Source organism: Bos grunniens, chromosome 25 (assembly GCF_055505025.1).
Source record: "Bos grunniens cultivar Pamir isolate PY7600 chromosome 25, Bosgru_T2T1.0, whole genome shotgun sequence".
NCBI classification, from domain to species: Eukaryota; Metazoa; Chordata; class Mammalia; order Artiodactyla; family Bovidae; genus Bos; species Bos grunniens.
The window spans coordinates 41,899,532-41,926,517 of NC_141189.1; the positions used below are offsets into that span (position 1 = coordinate 41,899,532).

The 26,986-nt window shown below is 56.7% G+C and overlaps 3 protein-coding genes and 1 long non-coding RNA gene across 4 annotated transcripts; all 4 read left to right on the forward strand.

Annotated features, from left to right (window-relative positions):
• LOC147345695 (mastin-like) lies at nt 1–8,180 on the forward strand. The gene is made up of 7 exons (XM_086376507.1): nt 1–325; nt 3,075–3,135; nt 3,288–3,468; nt 3,676–3,950; nt 7,311–7,388; nt 7,549–7,709; nt 7,795–8,180. The coding sequence occupies exons 1-7, from the start codon at nt 221–223 to the stop codon at nt 7,960–7,962; spliced, it is 1,029 nt and encodes a 342-aa protein (XP_086232633.1). The 5' UTR covers nt 1–220; the 3' UTR covers nt 7,963–8,180.
• An 8,739-nt stretch (nt 8,181–16,919) lies between these two features.
• On the forward strand, nt 16,920–17,623 carry LOC147345696 (mastin-like). The gene is made up of 4 exons (XM_086375605.1): nt 16,920–16,962; nt 17,122–17,195; nt 17,271–17,302; nt 17,455–17,623. Exons 1-4 carry the CDS (start codon nt 16,920–16,922, stop codon nt 17,621–17,623), a joined length of 318 nt encoding a protein of 105 aa, XP_086231731.1.
• A 65-nt stretch (nt 17,624–17,688) lies between these two features.
• On the forward strand, nt 17,689–20,491 carry LOC147345697 (mastin-like). Its single transcript, XM_086375606.1, has 4 exons — nt 17,689–17,728; nt 18,226–18,380; nt 18,494–18,636; nt 20,380–20,491. Exons 1-4 carry the CDS (start codon nt 17,689–17,691, stop codon nt 20,489–20,491), a joined length of 450 nt encoding a protein of 149 aa, XP_086231732.1.
• Nucleotides 20,492–22,386: 1,895 nt separating this feature from the next.
• LOC147345698 (uncharacterized) lies at nt 22,387–24,997 on the forward strand. The gene is made up of 2 exons (XR_015154909.1): nt 22,387–23,118; nt 23,828–24,997. It is a non-coding gene; the product is annotated as an uncharacterized LOC147345698 (long non-coding RNA).
• Nucleotides 24,998–26,986: the final 1,989 nt, after the last annotated feature.

Genomic DNA, 26,986 nt, shown 5'->3' on the forward strand with positions numbered 1-26,986 from the left:
CCCGGAGCCCACAAGTCTGCACTGTGTAGGGTCAAGGGTCATGGCCCCTCAAAGGGTCCCAGTGTCATAAGGGTGTTGAAAGCAAAGTCGCAGTTGATGCCTGGCCGTGCTGGGCTTTGTGTCCAGAGGCCCCTGGTCAAGAACGAGGGGCATCCTGTTGGTAGGACAGTGACTGACCCCCGGGAGGAGGGCTGTTGTGTCACAATGGAGGGCAGGGCACATGCAGAGCACGCCCCTGGCTCACCTCAGTTGTGACGGCCCGGGACTACAGCCCCGGCCCAGACGTCCATGTGGCCAGACGGAGCTCAGACACCTCAGGGATGGGGTGAGTCTGCGGGTCATCGCCAAAGGGGGTCTAGTGGACAGTGGGGGGCCCTTCTGGCCCCCAGCATGGCCGCAGTGGCTGTGGGCTGGACCCTGAGCCCCGCTCTCCCCTGTCCTGCAGCTGCCGTCCTCACACACAGTGGACGGTGCTGGACAGGGTGGGCTGCCATGTCCCCCTTCTGGGGAGCACTTGCTGACCAGTGTCTGGGGGGCTGGCAGCTCCTTTGTGGCTGCCTCACTCCCGTCGGCCCCCTGGCTAATCTAGGGTGGTGTAAGGGCTGGCATTTTTTCCCCACGAGGGCTGTGCATGCCCTGGGCCTCCTTGCGGGCGGTGGTCAGCCCTGCATCGCCCTCCACCCAGCCTGGCTCCATCCACCTGCCTTCCACGGCCCAGTGGGTCACACTGTCTCAGCAACAGCTTCTGAGAACCCCAGCCTCAGAGCAGACAGGGTGCCGTGTCCCTCCGCTGGTGGTGGTGAGGGTGGCGGCCAGCTGTGCTCCAGGCAGATGGTGGTGTGCTCCAGCTGCCCCGCCGAGCTCAGTGGCCTCAGGGGCTGCCCCGCGGCTCAAGCGGCCCGGTCACTGGCGAATGCTGCCCCTCATCCTGCCAGCCTGGGCCAGTGTTCCAGGACTTCATCCAGCAAGCCTGCATCCTCTTCACGTTCTTCTGGGCCTGTTTCCGCCGGCCTGGTTGTGGGTTGGCAGGTGAGGTTTTGGATGTCGGGCTTCCCAGGTGGTGCTAGCGGTAAAGATCCCGCCTGCCAGTGCAGGAGACAAAAGAGACACGGGTTCAATCCCGAGGTCGGGAAGATCCCCTGGAGGAGGACATGGCAACCCACTCCAGTATTCTTGCATGGAGAATCCCGTGGGCAGAGGAGCCTGGCGGGCTGCAGTCCCTGGGGTCTCACAGAGTCGGACAGGAAAGAGTGCATCCACAGCAAAGTGTGGATAGGGGCAGTTCAGTCGCTCAGTCGTGTCTGACTCTCTGCGACCCCATGAATCGCAGCACGCCAGGCCTCCTTGTCTATCACCAACTCCCGGAGTTCACCCAGATTCACGTCTATCGAGTCAGTGATGCCATCCAGCCATCTCATCCTCTGTCATCCCCTTCTCCTCCTGCCCCCAATCCCTCCCAGCATCAGAGTCTTTTCTAATGAGTCAACTCTTCGCATGAGGTGGCCAAAGTATTGGAATTTCAGCTTCAGCATCATTCCTTCCAAAGAAATCCCAGGGCTGATCTCCTTCAGAATGGACTGGTTGGATCTCCTTGCAGTCCAAGGGACTCTCAAGAGTCTTCTCCAACACCACAGTTCAAAAGCATCAATTCTTCGGCGCTCAGCTTTCTTCACAGTCCAACTCTCACATCCATACATGACCACAGGAAAAACCATAGCCTTGACTAGACGGACCTTTGTTGGCAAAGTAATGTCTCTGCTTTTCAATATGCTATCTAGGTTGGTCATAACTTTCCTTCCAAGGAGTAAGCGTCTTTTAATTTCATGACTGCAGTCACCATCTGCAGTGATTTTGGAGCCCCCAAAAATAAAGTCTGCACTGTTTCCACTGTTTCCCCATCTATTTGCCATGAAGTGATGGGACCGGATGCCATGATCTTTGTTTTCTGAATGTTGAGCTTTAAGCCAACTTTTTCACTCTCTTTTTTCACTTTCATCAAGAGGCTTTTTAGTTCCTCTTCACTTTCTGCCGTAAGGGTGGTGTCATCTGCATATCTGAGGTTATTGATATTTCTCCCAGCAATCTTGATTCCAGCTTGTGCTTCTTCCAGCCCAGCGTTTCTCATGATGTACTCTGCATATAAGTTAAATAAGCAGGGTGACAACATACAGCCTTGACGTACTCCTTTTCCTATTTGGAACCAGTCTGTTGTTCCATGTCCAGTTCTAACTGTTGCTTCCTGACCTGCATATAGGTTTCTCAAGAGGCAGGTCAGGTGGTCTGGTATTCCCATCTCTTTCAGAATTTTCCACAGTTTATTGTGATCCACACAGTCAAAGGCTTTGGCATAGTCAATAAAGCAGAAATAGATGTTTTTCTGGAACTCTCTTGCTTTTTCCATGACCCAGTGGATGTTGGCAATTTGATCTCTGGTTCCTCTGCCTTTTCTTAAACCAGCTTGAACATCTGGAAGTTCACGGTTGACGTATTGCTGAAGCCTGGCTTGGAGAGTTTTGTGCATTATTTTACTACCGTGTGAGATGAGTGCAATTGTGCGGTAGTTTGAGCATTCTTTGGCATTGCCTTTCTTTGGGATTGGAATGAAAACTGACGTTTTCCAGTCCTGTGGCCACTGCTGAGTTTTCCAAATTTGCTGGCATATTGAGTGCAGCACTTTTACAGCATCATCTTTCAGGATTTGAAATAGCTCAACTGGAATTCCATCACCTCCACTAGCTTTGTTCGTAGTGATGCTTTCTAAGTCCCACTTGACTTCACATTCCAGGATGTCTGGCTCTAGGTCAGTGATCACACCATCGTGATTATCTGGATAGGGGCAGGAGCTCCTCAATGACTGTAGATCGACTCACCAAGCTCAGTCCCCATGGGGCCTGAGAAAGGAGGTGCTTCACAGCTCCCTGGACGCCCACCTTGGGGGTAAAGGGGCTCAGAGGGGCTGGAGGGGAGTGAGAGGTGCACCCCCGTGAGGAAGCCCCCCACTCACCTGCTTGTCTACCCTCCCCCCGGGGTCCTGGCCCTGGGTGCCTCATCAGGGGCCCTGCCCTCCCCCGCAGATGCTGTGGCTGCTCTTCCTGACCCTTCCGGGCCCGGGGGGCTTCGTGCCTATGTCCCTCGGTAAGTCCTGAGTCCCTGTCCCTGTCCCCTGCCCCGGCCACCCAGATGCCCCTGTACCAGTGCAGAGGGGACTGGTCAGTCGACCCCCGGGAGGGACTGAGTGTGTGCAGCCGGGCAGGGGTCCCTGATGGCGCCCTTCCTCGGCTTCCCAGATCCCAACCTGGGGAGGGAGCAGCGTGGCACAGTGGGGGTGCACGATGTCCCTCCCGGCCGGTGGCCATGGCAGGCCAGCCTCAGAAGGCACAGCAAGAAGCGTGAGCAGTGGGAGCACGTGTGCGGGGGCTCCCTCGTTCACCTGCAGTGGGTGCTCACTGCGGCCCACTGCATTGGACGGTGGGTCACTCTGCTCGCTGCCCCCTTGGCTGGGGAGGGGAGCGGGGGTGGGGGGCACAGGGGGGTGTGGGTGTGGGCTGGGGGCCAGGTGCTGGGCCACACAGAAAGCCATGGCTCTGCCAGCAGCCAGCCCTGTTCCTGCTGCAAGACAAGCCCGGCCCTGCCCCAGCCCAGGCCTCTGAGTGGCTTCCGACCCCTCTCCCTCAGGGAAAGCCGGCAGGCTTCTGCCTTCAGGGTGCAAGTCGGGCAGCTGAGGCTCTATGACCCAGACCGGCTGATGAAGGTGACTGAGATCATCCCACACCCTGATTACAACCACCTCCTGTCTGCCAAAGGGGGTGCGGACATCGCCCTGCTGAGACTGGAGGCCCCTGTGACCCTCTCCCCTCACATCCAGGTGGTCTCCCTCCCACCTGCCTCACTGAGGGTCCCCGAAAAGAAGATGTGCTGGGTGACCGGCTGGGGTGACGTCAGACTCGGAGGTAAGGTTCTGGGAGACCCAGTGGGCATGCACAGAGACCCTTTATTCTCTGTGATGTGGGGGAATCCTCTCCTTGTTTAGTGGGGTGAAATATACCTAACAAGGGCTTCCCTGGTAGCTCAGCTGGTAAAGAATCCACCTGCAGTGCAGGAGACTCGAGTTTGATTCCTGGGTTGGTAAGATCCCCTGGAGAAGGGAACGGCAACCCACTCCAGTATTCTTGGGCTTCCTGGGTGGCTCAGTCGGTAAAGAATCCTCCTGCAATGTGGGAGACCTGGGTTCGGTCCCTGGCTTAGGAAGATCCCCCTGGAGGAGGGAATGGCAACCCACTCCAGTATTCTTGCCTGGGAAATCCCACAGACAGAGGAGCCTGGTGGGCTACAGTCCATAGGGTCACAAAGAGTCGGAAACAACTGAGCGACTAAGCACAGCACATCTAACAAAGTTTTGCCATCTTAACCACTTTTAACTGTACATGAAGTACATTCACATGATTGTACAACCATCACCGCCATTGGCCATCAGAACGTCCCCCCACACAGAAGCGCCATCCCCCTCAAGCACTGGCTCCCCTCCCCCAGCCTCTGGTGCTACCACCAGCTCTCTGTCTCTGGGGATTTGCCTGTTCTGGAAGCTTCCTGTAAATGGAATCATACAATGTATGGTCTTTTGTGTCTGGCTCATCTCATTGAGCATGTTTTTAAGGCTCATCCACATTGTAGTGAGTCTCAGCACTTCGTTCCTTTTTTACGGCTAAGCTCAAACTACCGCACAATTGCACTCATCTCACACGCTAGTAAAGTAATACTCAAAATTCTCCAAGCCAGGCTTCAGCAATACGTCAACCGTGAACTTCCAGATGTTCAAGCTGGTTTTAGAAAAGGCAGAGGAACCAGAGATCAAATTGCCAACATCCACTGGGTCATGGAAAAAGCAAGAGAGTTCCAGAAAAACATCTATTTCTGCTTTATTGACTATGCCAAAGCCTTTGACTGTGTGGATCACAATAAACTGTGGAAAATTCTGAAAGAGATGGGAATACCAGACCACCTGATCTGCCTCTTGAGAAATCTGTATGCAGGTCAGGAAGCAACAGTTAGAACTGGACATGGAACAACAGACTGGTTCCAAATAGGAAAAGGAGAGTTCGTCAAGGCTGTATATTGTCACGCTGTTTATTTAACTTATATGCAGAGTACATCATGAGAAATGCTGGGCTGGAAGAAGCACAAGCTGGAATCAAGATTGCCGGGAGAAATATCAATAACTTCAGATATGCAGATGACACCACCCTTACGGCAGAAAGTGAAGAGGAACTAAAAAGCCTCTTGATGAAAGTGAAAGAGAAGAGTGAAAAAGTTGGCTTAAAGCTCAACATTCAGAAAACAAAGATCATGGCATCCGGTCCCATCACTTCATGGCAAATAGATGGGGAAACAGTGGAAACAGTGCAGACTTTATTTTTTGGGGCTCCAAAATCACTGCAGATGGTGACTGCAGCCATGAAATTAAAAGACGCTTACTCCTTGGAAGGAAAAGTTATGACCAACCTAGATAGCATATTGAAAAGCAGAGACATTACTTTGTCAACAAAGGTCCGTCTAGTCAAGGCTATGGTTTTTCCTGTGGTCATGTATGGATGTGAGAGTTGGACTGTGAAGAAAGCTGAGCACCGAAGAATTGATGCCTTTGAACTGTGGTGTTGGAGAAGACTCTTGAGAGTCCCTTGGACTGCAAGGAGATCCAACCAGTCCATTCTGAAGGAGATCAGCCCTGGGATTTCTTTGGAGGGAATGATGCTAAAGTTGAAACTCCAGTACTTTGGCCACCTCATGCGAAGAGTTGACTCATTAGAAAAGACTCTGATGCTGGGAGGGATTGGGGGCAGGAGGAGAAGGGGATGACAGAGGATGAGACGGCTGGATGGCATCACTGACTCGATAGACGTGAATCTGGGTGAACTCCAGGAGTTGGTGATGGACAGGGAGGCCTGGCGTGCTGTGATTCATGGGGTTGCGAAGAGTCAGACACGACTAAATGACTGAACTGAACTAAACTGAATATTCCACTGTGTGGATGAACCACATTCTGTGTATCTGCACCAGTTGATGGATGCCTGACTGTTTGCCAGTTTTTGGCTCCTGTGAGTCAAGCTGCTATGAGCCTGAGGCTGCCAGCACCTATTAGAGCATCTATTTTCAATTCTTCTGGGTCTAGATCAGGTATGGAATTTCCAGGTCATCCTTTAATTCTATGTTTGATCTTTTGAAGGGGATTCCCCTTTGAGCTGAATGTATTTGAGACCTAGGTCTCAGATGGGCAGGTGTGTGGGATACTGGGGACTCAGGGCCTTTATTCTCTGCCAGGTCCCAGCAATTACACCCATGGTTCTCATGGGTCCTCACCATGACCGCTGGGGTGGGCCTTGACTGTCCTCCTGCATACAAGCAAACCTGGGATCGAGAAGCTAGGGCCTGCTCCTGGGCATGTACCTGAAGAAGCCAAAATTCAAAAAGATACCTGTGCCCTGATATTCACTGCAGCACTGTTCACAGTAGCCAAGACATGGAGACAGTCTAGATGTGCGTCAACACATGAGTGGATAAAGAAGATGTGGTACAGGTACACCATGGAATATTACTCAGCCATAAAAAAGAACGAAATAATGTCATGTGCAGCCACACGGACGGACCTAGAGATTGTCATACTGAGTGAAGTCAGGACAGAAAAAGACAAATATCTTGTGATATTGCTTATATGTGGAATACGAAAAAATTGTACAAATGATTTACAAGACAGGAATCGTCACAGATATAGAAAACAAACATGGTTGCCAGGAGAGAAAAGGCTGGGGAGGGATAAAACTCACTGCTGCTGCTAAGTCGCTTCAGTCGTGTCCGACTCTGTGCGACCCCATAGACAGCAGCCCACCAGGCTCCCCCGTCCCTGGGATTCTCCAGGCAAGAGCACTGGAGTGGGTTGCCATTGCCTTCTCCAATGCATGAAAGGAAAAGTGAAAGTGAAGTCGCTCAGTCGTGTCCAACTCTGTGCGACCCCATGGACTGCAGCCCACCAGGCTCCTCCGCCCATGGGATTTCCCAGGCAAGAGTGCTGGAGTGGGGTGCCACTGCCTTCTCCATAACTATCTATATATAGGTATAACCGAATCACTGTGCTGTACACCTGAAACTGATACAACATTGTAAATTAACGATTCTCCAATAAAAAATAATTAAAATAAACAAACAGAAAAAGAGAAGCTGGGGTCTGCCGTGGTCTCAGATGTCAGAAGGTGCAAACTTGAACCCATGTGGCTCAGAGCACCTTGTCAGGACAAGGGCTTGCTACATCCCTTCTCCAGGGAAAAAGAACTCCCGAAAGAATGCCGTCCTGGGTCATCCTGTCCTTAGGCTTATAGAGCCCTGCGTCCTGGTGCTGGGTGGATTTAGTGGATGTGGGGAAGCTGAGCCCCAGGGCCCCAGGGTGCTGGGTCTGGACCCAGGGTTAGGGTTGGCAGTGGGGACCTGGAGCCCACTGCTGACGCCCCAGCGTGGAGCAGAGTGAGTGCCTGCCCTCACCTGGCCCCCGACCCCCGACAGGGCCGCTGCGCCCACCCCACCACCTGCAGGAGGCGGAGGTGCCCGTCATGGGGAACGAGGTCTGTAACCGGCACTATCAGAACTCCTCTGCAGACGCCGCCCGTCAGATCATCAAGGACGACATGCTGTGTGCGGGCAGCGAGGGCCGGGACTCCTGCCAGGTGGGACCCAGGCCCACTCCATCCTCCCGCCCCTCCTCGCCCACGAGGGGGCACTGCAGGGCTCTGAGGGCCGCCTCTCCCGCAGGGTGACTCCGGGGGCCCCCTGGTGTGCAGCTGGAATGACACCTGGGTCCAGGTGGGCATTGTCAGCTGGGGAGACATCTGTGGCCATCGCGACCTCCCTGGGGTGTACACCCGGGTGACCAGCTACGTGTCCTGGATCCACCAGTACGTCCTGTCCCCCGGACACTAGATGGGGTGGGGGTGGGGTCTGCACGATGAGAAGACTGCCACCCCTTCTGGCCAACACCCCGCTTCTTTCCCAGGGCCAGCCTTGCCCTCCCAATCCCCCTTCCCCTCGCCCTGGGAGGGAGAGACAGCGAGAAGCCCCGTGCGCTGTTGTCTCCCGGCAGTGTGGTGGCCCCTGGCCTGCTGCTCACCCTCTGTCTCCCATTAAACTCAGAAAAGCCAGCCCCCGACTGTGGTTTGGGATCGCGGCGTTGTGCTTGCTGGAGGGAGCCATGCGGGGGACCCTGAAGGGGTCCCTGGACTCTGGCGCTAGGCTGGGTTGCCATGGTCTGGGGGTGGGGACATTTCCGGGAAAGCTTTCTGGGAGCTTGCGGGGGAGGGTTAACCTTGCCCCTGGGTGTGTCCCTTTCCAGTGAGTGCAGGGCAGTGACTTTGTTCTGATCACATCCCGCTTGCCCAACCCCACGCCTCCCGTGACGTTGGTTCAGGACTCTCACCCCCAAGAGGGGTCTCTGGAGCATGTTCAGTTCAGTTCAGTCGCTCAGTCGTGTCCGACTCTTTGCGACCCCATGAATTGCAGCACGCCAGGCCTCCCTGTCCATTACCAACTCCCGGAGTTCACTCAGACTCACGTCCATTGAGTTGGTGATGCCATCCAGCCATCTCACCCTCTGTCGTCCCCTTCTCCTCCTGTCCCTAATCCCTCCCAGCGTCAGAGTCTTTTCCAATGAGTCAGCTCTTCGCATGAGGTGGCCAAAGTACTGGAGTTTCAGCTTTAGCATCATTCCTTCCAAAGAAATCCCAGGGCTGATCTTCAGAATGGACTGGTTGGATCTCCTTGCAGTCCAAGGGACTCTCAAGAGTCTTCTCCAACACCACAGTTCAAAAGCATCAATTCTTCGGTGCTCAGCTTTCTTCACAGTCCAACTCTCACATCCATACATGACCACTGGAAAAACCATAGCCTTGACTAGATGGACCTTTGTTGACAAAGTAATGTCTCTGCTTTTCAATATGCTATCTAGGTTGGTCATAACTTTCCTTCCAAGGAGTAAGCGTCTTTTAATTTCATGGCTGCAGTCACCATCTGCAGTGATTTTGGAGCCCCCAAAAATAAAGTCTGCACTGTTTCCACTGTTTCCCCATCTATTTGCCATGAAGTGATGGGACCAGATGCCATGATCTTCATTTTCTGAATGTTGAGCTTTAAGCCGACTTTTTCACTCTTCTCTTTCACTTTCATCAAGAGGCTTTTAAATTCCTCTTCACTTTCTGCCATAAGGGTGGTGTCATCTGTATATCTGAGGTTATTGATATTTCTCCCAGCAATCTTGATTCCAGCTTGTGCTTCTTCCAGCCCAGCGTTTCTCATGATGTACTCTGCATATAAGTTAAATAAGCAGGGTGACAATATACAGCCTTGATGTACTCCTTTTCCGATTTGGAACCAGTCTGTTGTTCCATGTCCAGTTCTAACTGTTGCTTCCTGACCTGCATATAGGTTTCTCAAGAGGCAGATCAGGTGGTCTGGTATTCCCATCTCTTTCAGAATTTTCCACAGTTTATTGTGATCCACACAGTCAAAGGCTTTGGCATAGTCAATAAAGCAGAAATAGATGTTTTTCTGGAACTCTCTTGCTTTTTCCATGACCCAGTGGATGTTGGCAATTTGATCTCTGGTTCCTCTGCCTTTTCTAAAACCAGCTTGAACATCTGGAAGTTCATGGTTGACGTATTGCTGAAGCCTGGCTTGGAGAGTTTTGCGCATTACTTTACTAGCATGTGAGATGAGTGCAACTGTGCGGTAGTTTGAGCATTCTTTGGCATTGCCTTTCTTTGGGATTGGAATGAAAACTGACCTTTTCCAGTCCTGTGGCCACTGCTGAGTTTTCCAAATGTGCTGGCATATTGAGTGCAGCACTTTCACAGCATCATCTTTCAGGATTTGAAAGAGCTCAACTGGAATTCCATCACCTCCACTAGCTTTGTTTGTAGTGATGCTTTCTAAGTCCCAGTTGACTTCATATTCCAGGATGTCTGGCTCTAGGTCAGTGATCACACCACTGTAATTATGTTGGTCATGAAGATCTTAGGAGGGGCTTTAACCCAGTAAGTGAAGGGGTGGCCCTGATCCCACCCTGTGCATTTCAGGGACGCAGGTGAGATCAGAGCTGCCAGTACCTGTGGAGGGTTCCCCAGGGACTGGCCCATGAGCCCTTCTGCCCGTCCCCGTTTCTCTCCCTGAAGCTGATACTCAGCCTGGAAAATCACTCCCACCTGGGACCTGGAGGCGCCCGGGGACACATGGATCCTGCCCCTTTCCGTAGCATGTACAAGTCTGGGGTCTGGCAGCGGTTGGGCCCCCAGCCCCAGCGAGGTCCCCCTGGAGACACTAGGGCGCCCCCCTACACATCTGTGTCCAGGCCTGGGTCCTGGGGGCAGGAAGCACCCAGCATGTGTCCTGGGGACTCGAGGCCTGAGGCTCAGGGTGTTCCAAGGGGTCAGGGCTGAGACGGGGCGGGACACGTGGGGTAGGGAGCGGCCCCCTCTATGAAGTGGGCGCATGGCTCCCCTAGTGGGCAGAGTGAGGCCCTCCCCAGCTCGGAGGGCTCCCGTGGGCACCTTGAAACCCCAGGGAAAGACCCTACGAGACTGTGGAGGGCCTAACACCATGGTGGGCAGCCTTAGACGAGGCTGGACAGTGGGTGGAGACCACCACCATTGGGAGCAGGTGGTTCCCAGAGGGAAAAGGACCATGACACTGGCTTCCCAAGGCCGGGAGCTGTACCCCCTCTGATACAGTCATCCTGGGCTGTGGTCCTCAGGGGGATGGCTTGGCCGGGCCACCCTTGGCCATCCCGACACCTCCAAAACTCTCTGTGTGCCCTTTACTGCCGCCCCCTCCCCGCACAGCTCTCAGCTGCAGCCTCTGGCCTCCAGGTTGCGTCCGTCGTCCAACACTCTCCGCTGCGTGAACGCACCGCTGTTTGTTTCTATGTTGTTTAATTAATGTATTGGTTGCACCGCATATGGGATCTTAGTCCCTCGACCAGGGATTGAACCTGCGCCCCTGCTTTGGCACCTTGGAGTCTCGACCACTGGACTACCACAGAAGTCACCTACCTGTTTATTTTTATTTGAACTTAATTTCCTTTTTTTTTTTTCAACCTGAATTTACCTGCTCAGGATATTGGTGCTGTTCCAGGTCTCTGGTGAGTGTGTATCAGGCTAATCTTTCACACTGGTTTGCGTGGGAATGTGTGTCCATTTCTCTTCTCGGAAAGCCTGCGTTTTGCTCTGTAGCCCTTGACTTTGTCATTGGCCTTGAAATGCCATTTTAACAGGTTAGCGCTTATTTTAACCTGCATTTTGCTAATGACTCAGTCTGCTGTGCGTTTTCATGTGCTTCCTTGGCACCCTGCTAGCTTCTCTTGTAAACGCTTTCTCTACTTGGGCTTTGTTGGGGCAGTACGACCGCAGGTTGGAAGACAATTTCCAGACACAGAGTACTGCAGTAGGGAGGGAACTCATTAAGAATAAAAAGCAGAGATAATGCAGGTGCTGCGAGCACCTTGGGTCAACCTCCTCACAGGCCAGGGAGAGTCGACAGTTTTCATGGGTTAGTAGCCATCTTTTACAGCCTCAAGACAGAGAAAATTCCTGCTGGAAGATTGGCATTAGGTAATTGGTTAAGTTCAGGTGGTAAAGAATCTGCCTGCAATGAAGGAGACCCGGGTTCGATCCCTGGGTCGGGAAGATCCCCTGGAGAAGGACATGGCAACCCACTCCAGTGTTCTTGCCTGGAGAATCCCATGGACAGAGGAGCCTGGCAGGCTGCAATCCATGGGGTCACAAAGAGTCAGACACAGATGAGTGACTAACACTTTTTATTTTAGGGCACTGTAGGTTGACTATTGGGGTGGGCATCTTTGCCTAATTTGGGGTGAGGAAATTTGCTGGTGATGACTGGGCTGGGGGGGTGTCTTTTGGCAATGGTTACAAAGGGGCTCAGTCAGCTTCGGAGGGGACCTTGGCTCTGGGCTCCACTTCTATGGCCTTGGGACGTGACCTTGGGACAAAGCCTTGAACCTGTGGCCTTCGGGCAGGACTCAACACGTTTTTGTTTCTCAGGATGGTGTCTGGGGAATTCTTTATCTGTTCTGGATACAAGTACTTCATGCTTTGCAATTACTTTCTCCCTGGGACTCCTCACCCCATTTTCTTGGGAGTGTTTTTTGGGGAGCGTAGGTTTCTGGTTTTGATGCCATCCAGCGTGCCCCCGAGGTTCTGTCTGTGGCCCACGCTCCCCTTTGGCGGGGTTTTGCCTGTAGCGTCTTTTCCATCCCACACTCTCGTGAGTGGCCTGTGTCCGGGGTATTTCCGATGCCCTCCTTCCGTGCTGGTGTGTAAACTGGTGAGCTCACTGTCATCGCCTTGATGTCATATAATCACTGACGTCCTCAGACTGGCTTCTACCTCCTTAACTTACTAATTTGCATTGTCCCAGCATTTCTCAGAGAAGGCAATAGCACCTCACTCCAGTACTCTTGCCTGGAAAATCCCAGGGACGGAGGAGCCTGGTAGGCTGCAGTCCATGGGGTCGCTAGGAGTCAGACACGACTGAGGGACTTCACTTTCACTTTTCACCTTCATGCATTGGAGAAGGAAATGGCAACCCACTCCAGTGTTCTTGCCTGGAGAATCCCAGGGACGGCGGAGCCTGGTGGGCTGCCGTCTATGGGGTCGCCCAGATTCAGACACGACTGAGGCGACTTAGCAGCAGCAGCAGCAGCAGCATTTCTCCACCTTCTCCCCTTTTTCTTCTAGAACAGACATCTGTGCATAACCCCGATAAGAGAAGACGTTGATCGGCCGTTCATCTCCTGTCTCACGTACCCTGAATCGGCCATCTGGACAGCATCTAGACTGTTAATTCTGGGTCACTGTGGCTGCCTATCTCATCGTTCTCTTTGATGGCATCTCTTTTAAAAAGATAAGAATGATGATGATCTTTGATGATGAGATTTGATTTCCTTTGCTGAGTGTATCTTTTGGGACATTTGCCTTTTATTGAGCTTTACTGTAATCGATTCAAAGGTCTGGGATGTGGTGTTTCTGAGAATATGCTTGTGTTGCCCTCTTCCTCAAATGGCTGTTCGCTTGCTTCTAAATTGTCTTCTTCACCACTCTGAAAGATGACTTGCCTGTCAACTTGCATCTGCCGTTGTTGTGGGATCATCTGATACAACTACTGATTTTTCAAATGAGCTGTGACTCCTCAGACTGTTAGACATGGTCAGGATCCCCTCCACCTGCCCAGCCTGCCCCTGGGGGTGCCGCCTGCTGTTTTGGCTTCAGTTCTGCCCTGAGATGAAGATTTAGGGGAGGCTCCCTGTGGAAGGGGAGGGAATCCTGGCAGGGAGGGGACAAGAGCTGGTGACATAGGTGTGGAGAGGCTTCCCACTGTGGCTTCAGGAGCTTTCTCTGCCGAGGCTCTTCTGGAGTCAGGAGAACATATCGTCCTGTGACATCCCTCCAGAGGGACTAGGGAGCCATCGGTGGGTGGACCCGCCTGACATCGGTCCTGCTGTGAAGCCGCACCGATGGCAGGGCCAGGCGTGAGGCTTTCTGCTGGGATGAGTCTCCACCTATGGATTTAGTGGCTGATGCAGGGCTCCGTCCTCAAGGATGGAGAGGAAGATGGGTTGCGTGCCTCTGGTCTCACCGGGAGTGTTTGACAGGAGCCAAGTTTTGAGCTGCTTCCCATTGTCTGGATGGGATTTATGCTGGAGAATGGGGGTTTGAGGTGCTTTCAGGTTGAGGACCAGGTGAGGAGGGGGAGTGATGGGGAGCGGGGGTGCCAAACCCAGGCCACGTGCTGCCACGTGCTGCTGGAAACAGGCCGGGAACCTCAGCCTGAGAGACAGACCACAAGTACCAAGGGGGCGGGTTATAGACTAAGAGATGGAAGGCGAGCATTTGAAAGCTGGTCCCCCACCAAGTCCCCAGGAAGCCCTTTTGAGGGCATCTAGAAGGGGCCGTTTGCACCCCAGATGGGTGAAGACTGAGGAGACAGTGCCTGGAGGTGGCAGCAGCAGGGAGCAGACGCTCTAGGGCTGATGGCAGGTCCCTCTGCCCTGCAGGGTGGCTCGGGAGCCAGGCTGCTGCCCTTGTCCCTCGGGGTGGGGAGGGGAGGTGGTAAAAGAGCACACCAGCAATGGATTCAAATGGAAACACTGTTTATGTTCGTGTAGGCAGAATCTGTACGCGACCTGAAAGCCCTTCTGCTGGAGATGAATGACTGTGTGTGGGCCCTGTCGCCATCCAGGCAAGCAGGCAGACACTGGAGGCCGCGATGCTGGTGTCACCGCAGAGGGGGGATGAGCTGCGGGGTCATCCACTGGAAATACCACGCAGGCGAAGCAGCGCTTGCAGTGGTGAGGGCGCGGCCTGCGGGCTTCAGACAGGGAGGTGGGCTCCTCTGCAGCATGTGCAAGTGTGTTCAGGGCAGAGACGCCTGGTTGACGGCCATCATGATGAAGTCTACAATAGCGCGTGCTGGGGAGGCTGTGAAGGGAAGGGGAGCCTCCTGTAGTCGGTGGGAATGTAAGCTGGTCAGCAACTGTAGAAGACAGTATGGAGGTTCCTTGGAGAACTGAAAACAGAGCTACCACCATGCACGTGCACTAGGTCGCTCTAGTCATGTCCCACTCTTTGCAACCCCAGCCTGCCAGGCTCCTCTGTCCATGGAGATTCTCCAGGCAAGAATAGTGGAGTGGGTTGCCATGCCCTTCTCCAGGGTATCGTCCCAACCCAGGGATTGAACCCACATCCCTTGTGTCTCCTGCCAAGAGCAGGTGGGTTCTTTACCACTAAGCCACCTGGGAAGCCCCAGTGCTACCATATGACCTAGCAACCCCACTCCTGGGCATGTGTCCAGACAAAATTCTAGTTTGAAAAGATACACGCACCCCAATGTTCATAGCAGCACTAACACAATAGCAAAGACTTGGAAGCAAACTAAATGTCCGTGAACAGATGACTGGATAAAGATGTGGCGCATATACATGACGGAATATTACTCAAGCATGAAAAAGAATAAAATAATGCCATCTGCAGCAACATAATGGATCTAGAGATATCATACTAAGTGACATGTTAGAAAAAAACAAATACCATATGATATCACTTTTATATGGAATCTAAAATATGATTCAAATAAACTTATTTATAAAATAGACACACTCACAGATATGGAAAACAAACTTTTGGTGACCAAAGAGGACCAGGGAAGGGAGGGATCAGTTATGAGTTTGGGATTAACAGATCCACTTTACTGTGTATAGACAGCCAATAAGGATCTCCTGTATGGCACAGGGAATTACATTCAATCTCTTTTAATAATGTATAATGAAGAATACAAAAAAGAATATGTGTGTATGTGTGTAACTGAGTCACTTTGCTGTACATCTGAAATGAACACAGCACTCCTCCAACCCTAGGCCTTGCTGCCCTTCCCCGACCCTCCCTGCTGAAGACCTGCGTGAGCAGAGAAGAGCCTGCAGGCGAGAACCCACCATCTCCCTCCTCCAGGCCTGGGGATCCTGGGCTCGGCTGTGAGGCAACCTGGGCTGGGCAAAGCCCTGCAGATCAGGCAGGAGTGTGTCTCCTCCCAGTCCTGGTGCTGGATGTGGAGGCCTGCTGGGGCAAGGCTGGTCCTCCGGGGACCTCTGTCCTCGGCCTACACACGGCACCTTCTGCCCGGATCCTCCGAGGTCTCTCCATGCATGTCTGTGTCCTTCTCCTAAGGACACCTGCCATGTTGATTAGACCGTCCCCCTGATGACCTCTCTAACAACCCCCTCTCCAAATACAGTCACATCCTGAGGAATGGGGGCCAGGGCTTTAACACAGGAATGCAGGGGATATCACTCAGGCCACACAGGGGACCCGGGCTCCCTGGAGAACTGGGAGAAACACCTCCGGCCCTCCTGAGTCTGGCTGACTTCTCTCAAATGCACACCCCTCCCCACACACAGGGGTCCCTCTGGACCCCAGACTCTCCTAGAAGACACCTCGCAAGTGGGTCCAGGCAGAGAGGTGCCAGCTTCCAAGGGGTTGGGAACCAGGACCAGGGAGGGGCCCAGGGAAACCCTCACCCCTCATCCTCCAATTCTTTCCCGATCTCAAACCTGAGAACAAACAGGCCCTGAGCTGACCCTCTACCCACCATGCCCCAAGACCCATCCTGCCTTCAGAGGCTATGGTCAGGGCAGCACTGAGACCACATACCCCCGGAGATGCCCGGGTCCCCAGGGTTCCCATGGGCGCCCGGCCCACACTCTCAGTGCTGGAATGCTCCTTTGTCCTGGCTCTGGAGCCTCCACGGGCATCAGTAACTGTTAGCCCTCAGGGTCTGGGAGAGACGTCAGGAGGGTCATCAGCCCAGGCGCTGGGCTCCAGGCTGGAGAGCAGCGCTTGGTCCCTGGGGGTGGCCGGTACCCAGAAGAGCAGGGCCTGGCCTCACCACCCCGCCTCCGATTAAGGACCCCCTGGGGCAGCAGCCGGCCAGCGCCCCTCAGTCGTCTCCCTCCTCCCTGCCCACCGAGTGTCCCTCCCAACGGGGCCCACCTGGGCCGGGGGCTCCGGGCTCTCGCTTCTTCCCCTGCCCGGGCCCCTGCCCCCACCCCCTGCTGGAGGAGGCTGAGTTGAACTGGCCCCGGTCCCTGGCCCCCACGGGTAGAGGACCGACCTGGCCACAGCACACAGCCCTGTGCCCACTTCCTGTTTGAGGGGGATAAATGGGGCCCTGGGGGAACCGGGGGCAGAGACGTGGAAGCAGCTTGGAGGAGGCCACCCTCCTGTCCAGACCAGCTGGAGCCTCAGGCCGCCCTTCCCGAAGTTGGTGCTGGGGGTCCAGCTGCCCCTCAAGACCACCTGCAGATGCTGTGGCTTCTGGTCATGACCCTCTCCTGCCTGGGGCACTCCGTGCCTGTGACCCTGGGTGAGTTCACACCCCACGCAGTGCCCTGAGGATCCCAGGACCCATTTCTGCACCCAAGGTTAGCCCATCTGGGGGGCAGGGGCCTCCGCGCTTCTGAACAGCTTTGCCTGGGAAGGCCATTGTCCTGGTCCCTGACGGCTCCTTACATTGCTTCCCCAGGCCCCGGCTCAGGACGTGAGCTGGTAGGCATCGTGGGGGGGTGCGATGTCTCGGCCAGGAGCTACCTGTGGCAGGTGAGCCTGAGGTTCTACAATAGGACAGCTGGCCTATGGATACACTTTTGTGGGGGTTCCCTCATTCACCCCCAGTGGGTGCTGACTGCTGCCCACTGTGTTAAGCCGTGAGTATTCTGTGTCCCTGTCCCTGTGGCTGGCTGCAAGGAGGGTGGGGAGCAGAGGGGGCTGGGGGAGGTGTGTGTGGGTGTCCAGGGGCCCCTCCCCAGCTCTGGGGGTCCCCAGCCTCCTCTGAGTGGCTCCCGGTCCCTCTCCCCAGGAAAAGCAAGAAGGCTTCTACCATCAGGGTCCAAGTTGGGCAGCTGAGACTCTATGACCATGACGAGCTGACCAAAGTGTCCAAGATTGTCCAACACCCCGATTACGACCAAATCCTGTCTGCTGAGGGTGGGGCGGACATCGCCCTGCTGAGGCTGGAGGCCCCCTGAGCCTCTCCTCTCACGTCCAGGTGGTCTCTCTCCCGCCTGCCTCACTGACGGTCCCTGAGAGGAAGATGTGCTGGGTGTCCGGCTGGGGCAAAGTCACGGTTCACTGTAGGTTTGGGGAGACTTGAGGCAAAGGATGAGGAACTGGGGAGGCTGGGTCTTCAGGGAAAGCAGCTCACTCTGCAGACCTTTGGACCCCAGGGAGGGGTATTCTGCGTGGTTCTGGACGGGAACCTTTTGGAACAATCTCAGGGGTGGGCCACTAACTCTGGGTTCTGGTCAGACTCTGCCCCAGCTGTCCTGGGCTCTGACCCCCTCAGCCTGAGCACACAAGGAGGTCATCAGGTCATGGGGAGGAGGTCTGGGTCACTGAGCGTGGGCAACCCGCCAAGGTCAGGGTTCCTCCATGCTGCAGGGGGATGGGCACCTAGACGTTTGAGAATCATGTGATCAGACCCCGAATTCATGGCTGTGGGGACACTGAGTCCAAGATCAGGGGCGCTGGGTCTAGATCCCAGGGTCGGGCTGGCAGTGGGTCCCCAGGCCCCCCGCAGACTGAGGGGAGCCCCTCCCCAGCACGGAGCTCACCCAGCCTCTCCCCGCAGCGCCCCTGCCCCCGCCCTGCCACCTGCAGGAGGTGGAGGTGCCCATCGTGGGGAACCAGGTTTGTAACCAACACTATCAGAAAGTTGAAAACAGCACCAAGCCAATCAAGGATGACATGCTGTGTGCCGGGAGCAAGGGCCAGGATTCCTGCAAGGTGGGACCCCGGACTCACCCTCTAATCTGTCCCCCCAACCCCTGAGCAGGGGACCCGCCAGCCCCACTGCCTAGGGGCATGGGAAGTGCTTACTGAGTGGTGTTTTCCCACAGGGTGACTCCGGGGGGGCCCTGGTGTGCCTCTGGAAATGCTCCTGGGTCCAGGTGGGAGTTGTCAGCTGGGGCCACAAGTGTGCGCTCCCCGACTTCCCTGGGGTATACACCCGGGTGACCAGCTACATGTCCTGGATCCGCCAGTATGTCCCGCTGTCCCCAGGGCCCTAGACCTGGAGACCCCCAATCTTCTTCGCTCAGGGGCCCCTGGTGGTCCTGGGGAGAAGGCAGGGGCTCCAGAAGGGGGCACCGTGTGGAAGGGAGAGGCCGGCAGTCAGCTGTCTGTGACGTGAGCCTCATTAAACTGTGCAGAGCTGCTCCCAGGCTGTGTGTGCTTGATCTGACCGGGGTGGGGGTGGGGGATCTCTGGGTGGGCTCCCTGGGCACAGCTGGCGGGGAGCAGGGTGGGCCCACCTCCTGGGGAGGTATCCTCGGCTTCTCCCCCTCCCGCCACCGTCGTCTGTTGCCTGCTTCTCTGAGACCCTGCGGCCTCAGTCCACACGTCCCTCCCCACCCCTCCCTACCCCTCCTCACCTGACACCCGCGCCAGGAGAATGGGGTCCCCGCTGGCATCTCTCACGACTACAGCTGTTTCTTACGGGATGTGTCCTGTGGGCCCCCTTGGACAGCTGGTCTCTGGGGTTCGGAGGTGCGTCTAGGTGACACTGGAGGAGTAAGGGGCCTGGGGTGCGGAGACAGCCCCGGCAGGGGGGCCCAGCGGGAGGGGTGTCCAGGTCCACGTCTTCACGCTGCTCGGCCTCCAGCTGACTCCCCACCGGCCAGGCCTCTCAGGACCCATGTGAAGAGCCAGCTTTTCCTGAACAGAATGAGGCGTCTGTCCAGAATGGATTCTGGCCCCTCTCCCTGTGGGACCCAAGGGCTCTGAGGATGAAGTTTGGGGCCCAGTTACAGTGTTCTGGGTCCTAATTAGTTTTAACTGGCTTGAGCTCAAACTGGACACGGCTGATTCCTAGTCCTTGAAAACAAACTGGGCAGACAGCTGACCGTTTAGACTCTGTGCCAATTGGAGGACCTGCCCATTTTTGTAGCAGCAATGACAGGAGCCTGATCGGTGAAATTGGGTCCAAGGTCGATGGGCCTAAGTGGTGATCACCATAGGTGTCAGCAGGACAAGCTGATCTGAATGTCTTGATGACAGGCTGAGGGAATAAAAAGTGATCACTAAACTCTTTGACGCTTAAAAAAGTGAACTAACGGTTGGTTGTAAGGTGCTGTAGGATTTACAACCAAATCCTCAAGTGGAATACATTTTGTTGACCCAGGATGGAAGAAGTATTCACTTATTGGGGTCTGGGGAAGTCATTCCATCTTATACATGATTGAACTCGATCTTATGCTAACTTAACTCTCAGGCTGTTTGTGGCCATCAAACACACATTGTGCACCTGCTTTAATTATTCAAGAAAAGGGCACATTGGTCAGAATTAAGGAAAGTAAACGCCTCCCTTCCTGGGGCTCTGAATGCTGGTGCTCCTTCCGCAGTAAGACTCCCTCCCAGGTGCCCGACCGGGCACTCGCTGGTCTGTTTCCTGTCTCCTGTTGTGAGAGACCCACCCGGTCCTGCCCACTCTGTTGCAGCTGCACCCCACAGCCACCCTTCCTGTCTCAGGGTGACCCCACGGCCTCCCGTCTGCAGGGTGAGAGGCTCCCAGCAGTTGCAGGGGTGCCCAGCTGGGGCTCTGGCTGGGCCCCGTGTGACACTCTGGGGACCTAGCACCCTGGAGCACCTAGCAGCAAATCCTGAGTTTCCCCTGACTCAGTCCCCTGGCCTCAACCTAGGCCAGCCTGGAGGACCTGACCTCCTCCTCTTCTTCCCAGACTCGCCGCTTGGGCCCTGCCCTTGACCTTCTATTCTGGTCTTTCAGTGTCCAGGGCTCCCCTGACCCTGGAGGAGGCAGCAGGGAGATGCTGGTGGTGGTGGAGGGGGCAAGGGAGAGGGCCCCAGGCCTCTACTTGATTGAAGGCCAAGAGGAGTGACCGGGGGTGCTGGGACTGACCAGGATGGCATGGCTTCCCCTGGGGGAGGTGTCCCGAGCCCTGCGGGCAGAGGGCTGAGCTGGGACCAGTGCCCTTCCTGGGACCAATGCCCACCCTGGCTTGGCAGAGAACAGCAGGGATCTCAGCGTCAGCTCTACCTTGAAGCCACAGCCCCCAGCTTGGTCCACCTGTCCCAGAATTCACCACATGACACTGTGCGTGGTTCCAAAGGGAATTTATCCAAGTCAAACGATTTTGACTTGGTGTCACACCCACCCCCGGACACCCATCCACCCACCCCTTTCTCCTGTGAGGCAGCCTCTGTTCTCTGAATTAGCCAGTCACCATGTGAATGTGACCCGGGTATGACATGACTGCCTTTTCTCTGGGGAGATGTTAGCTCCCCTGGGGATCGCTCAGGTGAGGGACTGGCTCCCGCAGGGTCTGTCTCTGGGTGGGAACCAGTCCCAGCTGCCTGTAGGCGAGCAAAGCACCAGGGTCTCAACGGAGGTGACCCTTGGACCCCGGGACAGTAGTGGGGGCAGGTGGGAGCAAGACCCAAGCAGTGGGAAGGGGCAAAGGTTGGCATGCTTTCCTGGGGTGCCCAGAGCAGGTCCCACGGCCCCCTAGGGGAGCTGCAGGTCCTGGCAGACGTGGTCCTCAGCCTGCACCTCCTCTCTCCCCCTTGGCAGCGGTGGGAAGTGGCCAGGGACAGGGACAGGGCCCCTTCCCCGTCTTGCCCACTGTCTTCTTGGCTGAAGGGCCGCAAGGGCAAGTCCAGGCAGGGCAGCGAAGGCCAAGGCGCCCAGAGATGAGGGAGGCTCTTGAGTCACAGGTGCCTGCTCAAGTTGGCAGGGATGCGGCTTCTGGGCCAGGTGCTCCCAGAACGCGCCCTCCTCCTCCGGTTTGCTTGGTGCCCGGACCAGGCAGACCCTTAAGGTCATGCCTGGGATTCTCCTGGATTCCCCTCACCCTGCCGCAGGGCCCACGCAGCAGCGGGCAGGGGGGCGGGGAGCACGTTTCTTATCTACAACCCAGCCTGGCAGGGAGGGAGGCTTGCCCGGGATCAGTCCTGGCTGCCGCTGGCTGCCAGACCCCGTGCCCCGAAGCCCGTGTCAGATGGGGCCAGGGCAGAAGGAGAAGCTGGAGCTGCTGCTGGCCCTTGGCAGGCGTCCCTCCAGGTGAGGGGGTCTCAGGAGGGCAAGGGGCGCAGGCCTCTTGGGACTGTGGTGCTGTGGCCCCACAGCAGGTCTCTGAGCCGGGCTCTCCAGCACCCCTGGTCTTTCTGGTGGGGGTTCGTGAGCGGCGGCGCCCAGGCCCTGGGCAGCACCCCGGGCGGTGGCCTCTGGGAGAGGCCGGGGCCGCCCCTGCCCTCCCAGGTGCTGGCGCTCAGTCCCCCTGCCTCCACCCGCAGTTGTGGCTCCGTCTGGCACTCCTGGGGCTTCCCTTCCTGGGAGACAGAGGTGAGAGCCCAGGCAGGCGTCCTGCCGCCCTAGAGCCCAGGCCCCGGCCCTCTGGGCAGGCTGCGGCTCCTGTGGGCTGGGTGTTCTCCAGCAGCAAGGCAGGGCTCCGGCCACACGCATCCCGCTCGCTCTGAGGTCTGTCCTGGGCCCTCACAACATCTAGCTTTTCTTCCTGGCTCCACCCCTGGGAGATATGTGTGGGGTCACTTCCAAGACCACCAGTTTTTTTTTCCAATTTTATTTTTTTTAACACCAAGAAGCATTTTGTATTAGGATGTAGCCAATTAACACTGTTGTGATAATTTCAGGTGGACAGTGAAGGGACTCATGTATCCATCCTTCCCCAAACCCCGCTTCCCATCAGGCTGGCATGCAACATGAGCGGAGCTCCCTGTGCTCTACAGTAGGTCTTTGTTGGTTATCCATTTTAAAGATAGCAGTGTGCACGTGACCTTCCCAAAGTCCTTAACTAGCCCTTCTCCCCCACGCCCACTGGTTCTTGAAGGCCGTCACCTGTGCCTGGTGGGTCTGTGTGAGAACACTCAGGTCCTGCCGCTTTGATAACTTTCGAAGTCCTTCCCTGAGGCTGCTCAGCTGGCTCAGGAGCAGAGAGACGCAGAACCCGGTGGAGCCATTCTCACCCCCAGGCCTTCTCACCGAAACCTCAGAACAACACCCAGGAGACCCTCCTCTCGTCCCAGCAGGGAGACTGAGGCCTCCCCAGTCTCCAGCCTGGGAGCCACTCACTACCCACGGGGCCCACTTATGTCTAAATTGATTAAAATTAGGTGAAAAGTTTAGTCACACAAACTGAAGTATTGAGCCCTTTACCGTGGAAAGTTTCAGGGGGCGGCTGCTTGTGGTTCAGAAAGTTGGTCACAGGCAGGAGTCTAGAGCTACTCAGGAGGGCAGCCACCTTGGCCCCACCCCAGGCCCTGTTATTGCAGAGGGGCCACCTGGGGGCTGCTGGGCTGACTGTGAGCGTTCTCATCCACCCCTCGACCAGCGAGCAGCTTCGTCCCGTAGGCCCGGGTCGTCAGGAGCACCGAGGAGTACCCCCGCAGTGGCCCTGGCAGGTCAGCCCGAGAGAGCAGGGCCGCCACGTCTGTGGGGGCGGCCTCATCAGCCTCCGTGGGTGCTGCCCGCCGCCCACTGCGTCTGCAGGTGAGTCCTGCTTCCCTCTCACTGGGGCTGCGTGACGCCTCCGCCCCTGTTACTCCGGGTTCTGTCCCTGGTCAGGGGACTAGATCCCACACGCTGCAGCTAGGACCCAGCGCAGCCACATAAACAAAAATGAGTGTATATATATAAAAAAATTCCTGCCTGTGTGTGCTTTTGCACACTGCTCTCCTCAGGGGACCCTGTCCTGACCCGTTTCAGGTCAGTGTCTTACCTGCCAGAGGGCTCAGCTCAGCTGTCCTCAAACACTGGGAAGGGGCCATCCGCCACCCCCCGCCCCGCAGCTGCACCTGGAGCCCCTGAGCTCCGGCCAGCCGCCTGCCTGCCTCCTGGCACAGAACCTGTCTGCCGCCCACTGCCAGCCTCAGCTTCTGCCGTCTGGGCACCACTTGCCTCGCTGTCCGCCTGGCCTGGGAAGAGTGGGGTCCAGTCCTTTCTGCCCCTGGCAGCAAGGCCCTGCCTCATGTGGGGCTCTGCACAAAGATGAATCATCTAACCTCATGGCTGGAGTGGACCCTGGAGTCTTTGTCTCCTCCCAGATGTGGCCAGCCCCGTGGGTCAGGGCTGAGCAGAGAGGGTCTGAACGAAGCCCCCAAGCACATGGCCCTCACCCCCAGAAGCCAGTTCTGATGGCGCCAACGCCACCAGACTCTCCCTCCTCACGCCCCATCATGTGCCCCCACTTCCCGCACAGCTCTGTGAGCCTGACCGTCCAGCTGGGAGCATCTGTCCTGCACACCAGCCCCCCAGGCTGTCTTCGTGGCTGTGCTCTGCGTCATCTGACACCCCTCCTTCAACGGGAATGTGCCTGCTGAAGCTGGCTCCGCTGTGCCCATCTCCCAAACCGTCAGGCCCATCCCTCTGGCCTCGGCAGGCTCCTCCTTCCCACCGGGCACCCTCTGCTGGCTGACCAGCTGGGGGGACATCAGGCAGGATGGTGGGTGAGGAACCAGGGGCGGGGATGGAAGGGGCGGCCCCGAGGTGGAGCAGGCCACGTGCAGGGGTGACGGGTTACTCGTGGCCTCTCTGGGCATCCCTGTCCCTGAGCACCTGGTCCTGCACACCACTCACCTCGCTGACCACTTGGGTCAGGTATCGGCCTCACCGTGCAGGGCGGGGCTCACCCCCGAGGGCAGGCATGGCTGTACTCCCCACCCACGGGCCCCTCCTCCCTCCCTGATGCCCAGCCTCCTGCAGTGGCCCTGCCAGAGCCCCATAGGCTTCAGGAGGTAGACGTGCACATTGTCAGCCTGCAGAGCTGCCGCAGGCTCTCCTGCTTGGAACCCGTCACCAAGGAGATGCTAGGTGCTGGCCACTGCCAGGGCCAGAAGGGCTTCTGCAAGCTCAGACCCCCATTGGCACTCCTGCCCTGGTCCTTCACTGGGCCTGGGGAGCCACCGGACCCCTCTGGGCCTGTTTCCTGCTCAGCACAGTGAGGTGAGGAAGCAGAGCCCCGTTCATAGGGAGTCTGTGACATGCCTGCTCCGTGCTTAGCCAGGCTCCCCAGGTCCCCTTTTATCCTAAGTGACCCCAAGAAGCAGGCTGGGTCCTGGACTTGGGGCAGGGGAGAGACATCACCATCTCGCTCCACGAGGTGGAGGGCTTTGTCTCGCCCCCGAGGTGGAACGGCGTCTGGTGCAGCTGGAGCTCGATGGATGCTTGTTACAAGAATGAGTCTGGAGTCAACCTGACAATAAACAGCCAGAGAACTCGAGCTCCAGCTACCGCAGGGAGGTGAGTGGGTGCTGCAAAGACGCAGAGGGTCAGAATCCAGGCTCAGAGAGGCCATGTGACTTGTAAGGGAGGCAGCATGCATCAGGGGAAGCATCCAGGCTTGGAATAATAATAAAGTAACTGAATCTCAGTGATGCTGTAACCTAGCTGTGTGATCTTTAGGGAGTTTCTTAACCTCTCTGAGCCTCAGAGGCCTCAAAAAAAAAAAAAAAAAAAAGAGGCAGATAGAGCTGATATGCAGGGCTGCCAACAGGACAGATCAAGGATGAAGCTGCTGCATGGACACCTGGAGCCCCAAAGAGCTTGCTTGTGTGCCCCCGTCCCCTGCCCCGGCACCCAGCCCCTCTCGGTCCCTGTACTCCCTGAAGTCAGCCTCGGCCAGAGAGCCCCCGGACCTGTCTGCTCTTCTTGCTTCTACCAGGGTGACTCTAGAGGTCCCCTGGTCTGCCCGCTCCAGGTCCAGCGCTGGGCACAGGTGGCAGTGGTGAGCTTCAGTGGGGTCTGCGGTGAGCCCAGCCACCCGGGCGTGTGCGCCAGTGTCTCTACCTGCCAGCCCTGGATCCGCGCCTCGGCCTCCTGCCGAGACACCTGCGCGGGGGCTGACCCCTCCCCGGGGCATGGCCTGCCCTTCTCCCATCATCTCCTCCGAGCTGCCCATTTCTGTGGGGCCCTTCCCTGCTCTGGCTCCCTGTCCCGCCTGTCCCCGCCTGTCCCGCTCTCCACCCTGACCCCCACGTGACCAGGATGGAAGACAGCCGGGGCATGCAGCCGGCTTGACTTGTTTAAAGCAAAGAGCTGGGTCAGGAGGGAAGCACAAAGTTGCTGGGCCCTGCGGGTGGCCTCGGGGGCCCTGGGGGCCTGGGGGACTGGGGGCGGCCAACACCCTGATGCTAACACCAAATGCTTGGTAGCCTGCTCCTCTGGCCTGTTCATTTGAACAGTCATGGCAGTGGGGGCTGCAGGACCACATGTCCTAAGCGGACATCCCCAGCGGGGCTCTGCACCCCTGGTTTGGGGGTGTCTGAGGTGGGGGAGGTGGGGAAGGCTGTGGATAGTGTTTGGTCTCAGAGCAGTGGCCTGAGGCTCACCCTGGTCTGGGAAGGCTACATAACTGGCAGTGTCTCGTTTAAAAGGCAGGTAATGACTTTTTCATTCTTTTTGAGTCTCTCCATGAGTCAGGCCCTTCTCTGCACAGGGACACCCACAGAGTGAGCCCATCAACGGCTTGGCCCATCCAGGCTGCAGGGTGTGAGCAGTGATGTGACTCCAGGTCACCCGTGCCCTAGACCCCCGGTCCAAGTCTCACTGTCCAGCCAGGAGGAGGGAGCAGAGAGCCCAGCGGACCTACGTCCATGCCCCAGACCCTCCCGTCCTGGCCGTCGGCAAAGGAGGGGGTGGCCCTGAGTGGCTCCTGGCGCAGACTGGGGCCAGGGAGCCCAGCTGGGAAGGCGCTCCCAGCCCCTCCTCCTGCCTGCCCTCCAACCACGCCCTGGCTAGGAAGAGGGTCCGAGGGGACTTTCCTCTGTCCGGAGAGGGGGCGGAGCAGGCAGGGCCCCAGCTTCTGGGTGCAGACACGGCCGGAAGGGGCCTGGAGGGTGTCTTGTGGCCCTGGAGTTGCCTGGTGGAACCCTGCTTCCTGTCCGCGTCTCAGAGGCCGCCTGTGTGGAGGGCAGGCTCCGCTGCTGCTGCCTGTCCCGGCCTGGGAAGGCCTGTCTCCTCACTGGAGGGGTCCAGGGTTATTGCCGAAAGCCTGCCAGGACCCCATCCCCTAGCAAACCTAAAACCTGTGGCGGAGAGCCTGGATTCCCGCAGCTGCACAGCTGGCCTGCCCTTGGCGTCCCATCCCTGGAAAAAGGCCCTGAGAGCCCACATCTCTGCTGTCTGCCGTGTGGCCTGGGGAGCTCCCTCCTCCTGCAGGGAGGCAGGGAGGACCTGTCACCTCCCTTTGTCCCCATGTGGACACTGTCACGTGGCAGCAAGTGGCCGACTCAGCAGGGCTAGGTCAGACCCCAAGCATCTTGGCTGCAAAGACTTTTTTCCCCAACTGGGCAGGGATTGGAGCCAGTGCCACCCCCTCCAGGAAGCCCTCCATGGTTCCTGCAGGGCACACTGTCTCCCC

What these genes read in the sequence shown, in the direction of transcription:
- LOC147345695 (XM_086376507.1), top strand. Translation starts at nt 221, where the DNA reads ATGCAGAGCACGCCCCTGGCTCACCTCAGTTGTGACGGCCCGGGACTA. An exon ending in GGGTGACGTCAGACTCGGAG is followed by an intron (nt 3,951 to 7,310) that starts GTAAGGTTCTGG and finishes TCCCTTCTCCAG; the next exon opens with GGAAAAAGAACTCCCGAAAG. An exon ending in AGGGCCGGGACTCCTGCCAG is followed by an intron (nt 7,710 to 7,794) that starts GTGGGACCCAGG and finishes CCTCTCCCGCAG; the next exon opens with GGTGACTCCGGGGGCCCCCT.
- LOC147345696 (XM_086375605.1), top strand. Translation starts at nt 16,920, where the DNA reads ATGACCCTCTCCTGCCTGGGGCACTCCGTGCCTGTGACCCTGG. An exon ending in CTCCGTGCCTGTGACCCTGG is followed by an intron (nt 16,963 to 17,121) that starts GTGAGTTCACAC and finishes TTGCTTCCCCAG; the next exon opens with GCCCCGGCTCAGGACGTGAG. An exon ending in GCTGCCCACTGTGTTAAGCC is followed by an intron (nt 17,303 to 17,454) that starts GTGAGTATTCTG and finishes CCCTCTCCCCAG; the next exon opens with GAAAAGCAAGAAGGCTTCTA.
- LOC147345697 (XM_086375606.1), top strand. Translation starts at nt 17,689, where the DNA reads ATGTGCTGGGTGTCCGGCTGGGGCAAAGTCACGGTTCACT. An exon ending in AGGGCCAGGATTCCTGCAAG is followed by an intron (nt 18,381 to 18,493) that starts GTGGGACCCCGG and finishes GTTTTCCCACAG; the next exon opens with GGTGACTCCGGGGGGGCCCT. An exon ending in TACATGTCCTGGATCCGCCA is followed by an intron (nt 18,637 to 20,379) that starts GTATGTCCCGCT and finishes CTGGTCTTTCAG; the next exon opens with TGTCCAGGGCTCCCCTGACC.